General features: G+C 35.1%; 1 protein-coding gene across 4 annotated transcripts; it reads left to right on the top strand.

Moving 5' to 3' along the window:
- Positions 1–763: 763 nt before the first annotated feature.
- Positions 764–4,716, top strand: LOC108215012 (proteinaceous RNase P 1, chloroplastic/mitochondrial). 4 transcript variants are annotated; one of them, XM_017387321.2, is made up of 8 exons: positions 764–941; positions 1,123–2,593; positions 2,674–2,763; positions 2,862–3,043; positions 3,193–3,313; positions 3,509–3,577; positions 3,762–3,888; positions 4,332–4,716. In XM_017387321.2, the coding sequence occupies exons 1-8, from the start codon at positions 931–933 to the stop codon at positions 4,571–4,573; spliced, it is 2,313 nt and encodes a 770-aa protein (XP_017242810.1). In that variant the 5' UTR covers positions 764–930; the 3' UTR covers positions 4,574–4,716. The 4 variants fall into 4 exon arrangements, with proteins under 4 accessions (XP_017242810.1, XP_017242808.1, XP_017242809.1 ...); XM_017387319.2 differs by having other exon boundaries at positions 765–2,593; positions 4,332–4,393; positions 4,523–4,716; XM_017387320.2 differs by having other exon boundaries at positions 765–2,593; positions 4,332–4,433; positions 4,523–4,716.
- Positions 4,717–10,900: the final 6,184 nt, after the last annotated feature.

The raw sequence follows: 10,900 nt of genomic DNA, 5'->3' as shown, positions 1-10,900 counted from the left end.
AACTCCTTAAAATTTTCAATCAAGTCACTTGTCGTTAGTAACGTTAAATAGTTGACGGAAAGATGAGTTGGCGGCAATTTTTTTTCAGAATTTCTCATTTTTATTAAAATTTTCTGATTTAAAAATTTTCAAAATTAAAATAACTAAAATTTCCAGAATTTCAGAATTATACAAATTTTCAGAATTAAAAATTTCAAAATTTTTAAGAAAATCAAAATTTAAAGTTCCCGTTTAAAGAATTTTTTTAATAAATTTTCATTTAAAAGAAAAAATTTTGATCTAACTTTTCAGAATTTTAAAAATTAAAAAAAATCAGATTTATTTTCATAAATTCCTGTTTTAAAGAATTTTTTAAAAATGAAATTTTTAGAATTCCAGAACTTTTTTCATAATTTCTTATTTATTTTGAAAATTTTCAATTTTTTGAAAAACTCTAAAAAATAAAAAACCCATTTTTTTTACTTTTTTTTTGGAAAAGTTTCATATTTTTTGAATTTTTTATTTTTTAAAAATATACAGATTTTTTTAAAGAAAAAAATCAAAAATCGGATTTAATATCATGGCAACTGATCTTAACGGACTTCCGTCTAAAGTCAATGCGATTTAACGGCGTTAAAATTTTAACGAGTTTAATGATTTAATTGAATATTTTCTATTATTATGTGATCTGATTGAAAACTTTTTGAGTTGGATGACTCAATTGAAAGTAGCACTCAGTTGAGTGATCTAAATACCATTTAACTCATTGTTTGCCTAAAATGTGGAAGATGTACAGATTATCCTCAAAGGCTAACCAAGGCGAAGGCGAAAAAGATAAAAGAATATATGAGCAAAAATTAAGGCGAAAATGATAGGCTCTCTTTAACGGCCACATATGGCTTTGTTTAGCTTGAAACCTCTGCAGCAGCATCACCACACTCAGTTTCTGTCATGTTATATGTGTAAGTTCGCTCTGCATTCCTTTAACTTGAATTATTCATGTGTTAATCTCAGTTTTACACCTACAAAACACACACTCCGTCGCAAGATTTCACCTTTTTTACAAGTTAAAGCACATGTGACTCACTTGAAAGAGACTAATGATACAGAACAAAATCATTCTGATAATGGTGATGTTTTCAGTTCTGGGGTTGCTTCTTTTAGGCATAGAGATAAAAGGGTGGAAAAGGAAACAATGAAAAATGAGTTTAGTAATGAAATGAGGGAGCAAAAGGGGGGTGTTTTGAGGATTAAAGATAGGTATGTGAGGAACAAGGGTAGTGGGTCTGAGAGAAAGAAAGATATGGGTCATGGATTAAAGTCTAATGTCCCGAAAAATCGGAAGAATAGTAGAGTTAAGGGGGAGGATGTGGTTAGTAGTTGTAAGGAAGGAGATGGTGATAAGGTAGGGGTTGTGGAGAAGAAAGGAAGAAGGTCGAAGAAAACGAAAGAGGATTCCCAGGAGGGTATGTTGAAGATTGGTTTAGATATGTGCTCGAAAAGAGGGGATGTTATTGGTGCAATTCAGCTTTTTGATTTGGCTCAAAGAGATGGTATACAGTTGGGACAGTATCATTATGCTGTGATTTTGTATCTTTGTTCTTCAGCAACTACTGGGATTGTTCAGCCAGCGAAAAGTGGCAAAAGCAGTCGGAGTTTGAGCTCGGTGGATGTCCCGATTTCAAGCCCAGGAGAATTGAGTGAAGTTGAGGAAGATAATTCTCGTGGTGAAATAATGAATGATGGTTTAGGTTGTGTTTTCGTTGGGAAAGGGAAGTCTAATGGGTCTGTAGATCTTAGACCTCAGACCTTGGATGAGTTGTTTCATCTGATTAAGAATGATGTTGGCTTTACGAATGTGAAATATGTTAGTGGTGGCCAGAAAGACTATCAAATTCAAGTAAGTGAAGACGTCCAAGGCTATGCACGTGAAAGGGGGTTTGAAATATATAAGAAGATGCTTTCGGAACAAGTGCCAATGAATGAAGCAACATTGACTTCTGTGGCTAGAATGGCAATGTCCATGGGTAATGGTGAAATGGCTTTTGATATTATTAAACAAATGCAGGCCTTAGGGATTAACCCTAAATTAAGGTCTTATGGCCCTGCTCTTTCTGTTTTTACTAACAATGGAGATATTGAGAACGCGTTTATTGTGGAGAAACACATGTTGGAGCATGGTGTTTACCCAGAGGAGCCTGAACTGGAAGCACTTTTACGAGTAAGCATAGAAGCTGGCAGTGCCGACAAGGTTTACTATTTGTTGCATAAGCTTAGAACAAGTGTCAGGAAAGTCTCGCCTAATACTGCATGCCTGATTGAGAGCTGGTTTTGCAGCAAGGTAGCTGCTAAAGTAGGAAAAAGAAAATGGGATCCAAAATTAGTTGAAGAAGCAATTGCAAATGGTGGTGGTGGCTGGCACGGTCAGGGATGGTTGGGTAACGGAAAATGGTTGGTTTCACGCACTTCTATTGGAGCTGATGGATTGTGTAAATGCTGTGGTGAAAAACTTGTCACCATTGATCTTGATCCTACAGAAACTGAAACATTTGCTGAATCAGTTGCAAGTATAGCTAGAGAAAGAGAGAAAAATGCAAATTTTGAGAGATTTCAAGTATGCGACATCCATATAGATATTTTATCTTTATTGTACTTGTGTATATTGTACATGACAGATGATATGTAACATTGCAGAAATGGCTTGATTATTATGGACCATTTGAAGCAGTGGTGGATGCCGCAAACGTGGGCCTATATAGTCAAAGGAACTTCAAACCTTCCAAGGCAGGTTTTTTGGTTCCTGTTTTAAGACGTGTTAGAAACAGCTTGTATATTAAATTTCTGGGTTCACAACTTCTAATTTTGCATGATGGAATCTTTAGGTCAACGCTATTGTAAATGGTATACGACAGATGCTACCTTCAAAGAAATGGCCACTCATTGTATTGCATAATAGGCGTATTAATGGACACAAGATGGATGAACCATTCAATAAGGCCCTGATAGAAAAATGGAAACATGCAGATGCACTATATTTAACACCTACTGGATCAAATGATGATTGGTGAGGACATCCTTAGAATCGTTTAATGGCTAATCTGTAAATCAGACTCCATATTTAATTTATGCACATGCCTTAAAGTTTAAGGCTATATTATGCTAATTTATTTTCTTTGTGTTTCATATGTAATAAGTCGATCTCCTTCTCCTCAGGTACTGGTTGTATGCAGCTATAAAATTCAAGGGCTTACTTGTTACCAATGATGAAATGAGGGACCATTTGTTCCAGCTATTAGGAAATGATTTCTTCCCAAAATGGAAAGAGAGGCATCAGGTTGATAATTGTATCTATATTTTAACTTGTCGGATAAATAGTTAATGAACTTTTTAAAAAATAGAAGCTTCTTACACATGGTTTTAGTGATTAAAGACTGTTTTATACTCCGTATCTTATTTATAGGTTCTATTAGCATTCTAGTTGCATACTCTAATATTACAACCTAACAAAAAAATTGCTTCTCCATGTCAGGTGAGGTTCACTTTTTCTGATATAGGTCCTGTTTTTCACATGCCTCCCCCGTGTTCTGTTGTCATCCAGGTTAGTAGATATTCTGCTTAATCTGATTAAGTAAGCTGTGAGTGAGTGATGACAACCATAAGCATACAATCATCCTGATCTTGTTGAACACTGAGACTGTGGATTATCATGCAATTACGAGAACATACATCATATGCTTATTATGCTTATGGATAGATGCTGACAGACTTATATATCTTTATAGGAGTCTGCTAATGGCTTCTGGCATGTACCATTGGTATCAGAAAGTGATTCTGAGATGGAAAGAACCTGGTTATGTGTTACACGTGCAAAATCGCAAACAAAGCAGAATCTGGCCACTAAACAGCAAGGTAAAGTATTTAATTTGTTTGAACATTAGTCTCTTGTCCGATGTTTGCAATAGAACATATTTCATTTATATATAACATTGTACATGACTTGGGATTTAGAAAATTGTTGATGTATATATCTATATCTATATTATATTATATTTTGTTTGGAAATGAATTCATGACTCCTGAAAGTTTTCGTTTGCATGTTTACTGATATTGTTCCACATCAGTGATCCTTTAAAATATCTTAAAACTTGAGTCCGGCAGTATGAAAACTTAATGAAGTCATTAAATCATTGATATATGTTTACTTGAAACACCGCGCAAGATATTAAGTTGGAAATTGCGATGATATATCATCAATTGATATTAAACTAAGAATAGCCTCATTAATATTAATTTTTTTTTAATTGTATTTGACTTATATCATATGTACTGGTTGTAATAATTATGTAAACCAGACTCGCCAAGACCCCGTCGCAAGAGAGAAGATGCAAGCTCAGAAAGTTTGATGAAAGCTCAGGTAAAGCTACCGCCATTCAAGCATGGCAACCATCAAAGCGGTAAACCATCACCTGAAGAACTTTTTGATAATATTAAAGAGATTGTATCTCCATCCGCACTAACTAATAACGCTACAATCCTACAACAGATTAATGCTGCGGAGAAGCTAGGTGGTTGTACATTAGATTTTGAGATATAGCAGAGATAGAGCTATCCAGGTTTAGAACCTGATTAGTTAGTCGACACTTGAGGGTTGAGGCTGTCATAAATTTTTGAACCTTTTTGTATAGATACATTTTTATTTCTATCTAACTGGTTTCTAGCTTTGAAGTTCTTTACATATATTCCTTTCTTTTATCGTGTATCCTCCATTAACGTTAGATGCTATGGCTTAATTTCTACGTTAAAGAATTGAGCAAAAAATGATTAATTTATATTTAATCCTAGACCAGGAAAAAGTGTATCCATAAATCTCTTGAACAGCAGATAACTATATTTTCTCCAGAGGGAGCAAATAACAAGTAATTAGTGGAACCAATTTACTCGAAGAGCTCGGGCAGGGCAGTCAGTGGAGAAAGGTGAAAGCTAAGGTGCTCGCCAGCAGGCGCATTATGACTGAGCTAAACAATCTTGCACGAACTGCACAATCAGAGAACGAATTAAGGGGCTATATTCGATTGGTAAAGGATTCGTTTTTACTCATGAAATCCGACGGCATTCGATTGGATTGTTTAAGATTCATTAAAATTTTGAAATATTCAATTGAGATGTTAAATTATGCTATAAAATTAGTAGTATTCAATCAAGATTTTAAATTATACTTTAAAATTTGATGGTATTCAAATGATGATAGATTTTTATTTTTAGATTTCATACAATGATATATTTTGTGAGATTTCTCGGTGTATTTTAAGTTTTTTTGAAATCTCACTAAAATCCATGAGATTCTGAAGTATTGTGTTTAAATCTCGAAAAATCTATATCAACTCTATGATATTTTACAAAAATCCGCACAATCAAAATCACATACAATCCATTAAAATTCATTGATAAAAAATAATCCACTAAAATCTCAATGTAATACACCCTAAGTTCATCATGAACATTATTTATTAAACATATATGTTATATAATAATATTCAATTTTAAAATAAAATAAGATTACTTTTGCAAATATACCATTATTGAGATGTCATTTTAACGACGAAATCAATATCAATCAATATACTTATATAAAGGAGAAGCGAGGGACGTGTAGGTGGCGCCTCTCACATCGCTCTGTTCTATTTTTTTTAATTTTTTGGAATTTTTGGATGAAAAATGTTAGGAATCAATAATTTTTGATGATAACATAAACATTTTGTAACATGTCTTACTTAGAATCTTTATCAAATTTCAGTTGTAATTGTTATATATTTCTTATCTTTGGGAATTATCAACGGATGGGTAGAATAGGATGGCTAATTGTAAATATCCAATGCCATGTAATTTTATCTAAGTGAAGGATATTCAACTGATAAGATGTAACTGTTCAACTGATGAAGAGTGGATGATGTTTCAACTGATGAAAATCAAGCATTCAACTGAAGACAAAGTATTCAACTGATGATGCTGAGGAATTCAACTGATGAGACTGGAACAACATTCAACTGATGAAGTTTGTAATTCATTCAACTGATGAGCCTAGCATTCAACTGATAAAGCAAAGAGCAGTTGAAAGCAACCAGAACTTTCAACTGATGAAGCAAAGAGCAGTTGAAAATGACTAGAGCTTAAGTCTGACAAATCACATGGATCGAATTACACTAAAATAGACATGGAAGCCTAATTAGGAAAATAAAGAAGAAGCAGAAACATACTTATCTCATGCAGTGCAATCTGGATCAAATCAAGATGATGGTCAAAGATGAAGACATCTCAGAAAGCATGCATAAGACAAAGTTGTGCAGTATTGTTTTTAGATTAGAGTGCATTTTGTAATCTAGCTAAAAGCTTTGTAAAACTTGGAGTATATAACCAAGTTAGAAGCATCAGTTGAACTTGTTCAAATTACTTGAGAGAAAAATCTGAGAGTTAGAACTTGTTTGAGTGATGAACCAGCAGCTGTGCGAATTGTAATCAATCCACAGATTCTTCTATATAAAATCTCACGGGTGGATCATTCAATCCACCCGTATTTTTAAATACTTGGTGTTTTCTGTTTTACTGTGATTAAGTGTATTGTTCCTTGAATCTTTTAATTTGTAAAAGATTGTATTCAACCCCCCCCCTTCTACAATCTTTCTTATAGTTGGTGTAAAATAACAATTGGTATCAGAGCCAGGTTCCCAACAAACAGGGAAAAAGATCAACACTGCTAAAGAAAGATGGGAAAGAAGGATGCTGGAGTGAAGATTCCTGTTCTTGACAAAGACAACTATTTTCACTGGAAAGTGAGAATGCATCTGCATTTGGTGTCCATTGATGAAAGCTATGTGAACTGCATTGAAAAAGGACCTCATGTCCCCATGAAGGTCTGCACCAGTATGGGAGCTGATGGTGAAGACATGGCAGGTAAGATGATTCCAAAACCTATCCATGAATATTCTCAAGAAGATACTGAAGAAGTGCACAAGGACAAGAAAACCATGAACCTTCTGTTCAATGGTTTGGATCAAGAAATGATTGATAGTGTTATCAGCTGCACAAGTGCCAAAGAAGTTTGGGACACCATCAGGACCATCTGTGAAGGGAATGAGCAAGTGAGAGAGAACAAAATGCAGCTTCTGATTCAACAATATGAGTCATTCCATTTCAAGGCTGGTGAAAGTTTGAGTGATACATTTAACAGATTTCAAAAACTGTTAAATGGTCTAAAGCTCTTTGGAAGAGTATATCAAGTTAAGGATTCAAACTTGAAATTCTTAAGAGCTCTTCCCAAAGAATGGAAACCCATGACAGTCTCTCTCGAAAATACACAAGAATTTAAAGACTATACTCTAGAGAGACTGTATGGAACCTTAAAGACTTATGAGCTTGAAATGGAGCAAGATGAAGAGATTGAGAAAAGCCAAAAGAAAGGGCATTCATCTGTGGCTCTAGTTGCATCTCTAGAGGATACTGTCAAGGACAAGGGAAAGTCTCAAGTTGAAGAAACTGAGAAGTTGGTCAAAGAGGAGAGCTCAGAGTCGAGCAAAGGAAAAAGAAAAGAGAAAGATGTAGCTGATTCTGGTGAAGAAAGTGATGGAATTGATGAGCATCTAGCCTTCCTGTCAAGAAGATTCTCCAAACTGAAATTCAAAAAGAATTTTAATTCTGCAAAATCATTTAAAGGCAATCCCAAGTCTGATAGAAGCATGGTAGACAGATCAAAATTCAAGTGCTTCAACTGTGGGAATGCAGGTCATTTTGCAAATGAGTGCAGAAAGCCTAAAGTTGAGAAGAAGTCAAGTGAAAACATTGACTACAAAAAGAAATACTATGAACTTCTCAAACAAAAGGAAAGAGCATTCATCACAAAGGATGATTGGGCAGCTGGAGATGATTCTGATGAAGAGGAGGAGTTTGTCAATCTAGCTCTAATGGCCAACTCCACAGATCAAGAAGAAAACACTGGAAGCAGTAGTCAGGTATTCACTACAAACCTAGTTGAGTTAACTAAAGATGAATGCAATGCTACCATTAATGAAATGTCTACAGAATTGTATCATTTGCATGTTTCTTTAAAATCTCTCACTAAGGAAAATAGTAGAATTAAGGAAGCTAACACCTTTCTTAGTGATAGAAACAGTGCCTTAGAAGCTCAATTTATTGAGTTTGAGAAGCTGAAAATTGAGTGTCAGACAGCCAAGGATGATCTCTTGGTTGTTCTGAAGAGAGAAGAGATCATAAGAAAGCAGCTTGATAAGGAACAAGAGATTATTGCCAAATGGAAATCTGGAAGAGATGCTTCCACCAATATCATTAACATGCAAGGTAGAGAGACTTTTGTAGAGAATGAATGGAAGAGGAATAAAAAAGTGCTTGAGGTATCTGAGAACAGTTCAAGTGATGAGAATACTGATGATGATCATCAGTTGAAAAGCAAAGTCTCAACTGATGAGAGTCATCAGTTGAACAAAAACTCATCAGTTGAGAAGAATGTTCTCAAGAAGCTTAACAAGAAATATGGTCCTGTTAAAAAGAATTTTGTTAAAGGTGAGAATAGTTCTTCTGAGACCAGTGATAGTGTTAATAACACTCTTAATTCCAGTAACAAGAACAAGAAGAAGTTGGATACTAGTGAGCATAAATCTGAGGAGACTAAAAAGAAGAAAGGAAATAGAAATGGCAAAATAGGAGTTAACAAGCACACCAATTACACTCCCAATGCTAGTGCTCTTAGGAAAACCTGCAGTAAGTGTAGTAGTGCAAATCATTTATCTGCTAATTGTAAAACTGTGATTGCTCCTAATTTATCTCTGCCTATTCCTATGACATCTGTTCCTCACATGAATTTATCTGCTATGAATATGATGCCTGGTTTATTGCCTCACAATCCTTATTCTCAGCGTAACATGCCATATATGTTCAATCCTTATTTTAATGCTTTTAACATGCCTCAATTTCATTCAAATTTGCATGGAATGAACAATGTATGCATACCCCAAAGACCTGTGTTTGAAAACAGAGTTGATATTCCAATTTCTCAACCAAAAACAAAGATTGAACCAATTCAATCCAAGGAAAAGGTTGAGAAAGTGGAAAAGGCTGTTAAGACTAACAAATCTGGACCCAAAGCAATTTGGGTACCAAAATCAACTTGATCTGTTTGTGAAATGTGTGCAGGGAAACCACAAGAAGAATTTGTGGTACTTGGATAGTGGATGCTCCAGGCACATGACTGGTGATTCCTCCCTGCTCACAAAGTTTGTGGAGAAAGCTGGCCCTAGCATTACCTTTGGAGATGACAGCAAAGGATATACTATGGGATATGGCTTGATCGCAAAAGAGAATGTCATCATTGATGAAGTTGCATTGGTGTCTGGTCTTAAGCACAACTTGCTTAGCATCAGTCAGCTCTGTGACAAAGGTTACAAAGTTAATTTCACTCCTGCAGCCTGTGTTGTCACCAAAGGAGATGACAACAATGTGGTTCTGATTGGACAAAGGAAAGGAAATGTGTATGTAGCTGACTTTAATTCTGTAAAGTCTGAATCTATCACTTGCCTTCTCAGCAAAGCAAGCTCAGATGACAGTTGGCTATGGCATAAGAGATTGTCTCATCTAAATTTCAAAACCTTGAATGAGTTAGTAAAGAAGGACTTGGTAAGAGGTCTACCTAAGCTGGAATTCTCCAAAGATGGACTTTGTGGAGCTTGTCAGCTAGGAAAGCAAAAGAGAAGCTCTTTCAAAAGCAAATCTCTTTCATCAATTGTGAAGCCCCTTCAGCTCTTGCATATGGATTTATTTGGACCAGTCAACATAATGTCCATTTCAAAGAAGAAATATTGCTTAGTGATTGTTGATGATTTTTCAAAATTTACTTGGACTTTCTTCCTGCATTCTAAGGATGAAGCTGGGAAAATCATCATCAATCATATCAAGGCATTAAACAACAATCCAGATGTCAAAGTTGGAAGGATAAGAAGTGACAATGGAACAGAATTCAAGAACTCTGTGATGAAAGAATTTTGTGAAGAAGAGGGAATTATTCATGAGTTCTCTGCACCAAGAACTCCACAACAAAATGGTGTTGTTGAAAGGAAGAATAGAACTCTTATTGAGGCTGCAAGAACCATGATTAATGAAGCTCAACTTCCAACCTATTTTTGGGCTGAAGCTGTGAACACTGCTTGTTTCACTCAAAACATTTCACTAATTACCAAACCTCATAATCTAACTCCCTTCCAACTCTTCAAAGGAAAGAAGCCAACAATTAGCTTTCTTCATGTATTTGGATGCAGGTGTTATGTTCTAAGAAATCAAGGTGAACATCTTGGAAAATTTGAGGTCAAGGCAGATGAAGCTATTTTTGTTGGATACTCTGATGGAAAATCATTTAGAGTATATAATCTGAGAACCAACATTGTTATGGAATCAATCCATGTAGTTTTTGATGATAAGAAGATTCAAGGATTCTCAGATGAAGGATTTCATGTTAATCTCAGATTTGAGAATGAAGGTGAAGGTGATCTGTATGACAGTGATGATGATGATGACATTATTCAAAATGTTGGAATTAATCCTGGAATTAATGTTCCAACTGATGACTCTCTGGTGCAAGAAACAACTGCCATTGGAAATTCAACTGAAGCATCAGTTGAAACTACATTGGAGGGATCAGTTGAAACACCTCAAGGATCATCAGTTGAAAGAATGTCTCAAAGTTTCAATCAGTCTAGAAATAATGAGATGTCAAATTTAGGGGGAGCTTTCCAACATGGAAACCTGAAATTCAATAATGAAGCCACATCATCAAGACAATCACTTCCACCACAAAGAAAGTGGACAAGGGATCATCCTTTTGAGCTAATTATTGGAGATGCAAATGCATCTGTACAAACAA

The sequence above is a fragment of the Daucus carota genome, chromosome 3, assembly GCF_001625215.2.
Source record: "Daucus carota subsp. sativus chromosome 3, DH1 v3.0, whole genome shotgun sequence".
Lineage (NCBI taxonomy): Eukaryota > Viridiplantae > Streptophyta > Magnoliopsida > Apiales > Apiaceae > Daucus > Daucus carota.
The sequence above is the reverse complement of the archived record's forward strand: the minus strand, read 5'-3'. Positions and strand labels throughout refer to the sequence as shown.

What these genes read in the sequence shown, in the direction of transcription:
- LOC108215012 (XM_017387318.2), top strand. Translation starts at nt 875, where the DNA reads ATGGCTTTGTTTAGCTTGAAACCTCTGCAGCAGCATCACCACACTCAG. An exon ending in ACTGGATCAAATGATGATTG is followed by an intron (nt 3,044 to 3,192) that starts GTGAGGACATCC and finishes CCTTCTCCTCAG; the next exon opens with GTACTGGTTGTATGCAGCTA. An exon ending in TCTGGCCACTAAACAGCAAG is followed by an intron (nt 3,889 to 4,331) that starts GTAAAGTATTTA and finishes TATGTAAACCAG; the next exon opens with ACTCGCCAAGACCCCGTCGC.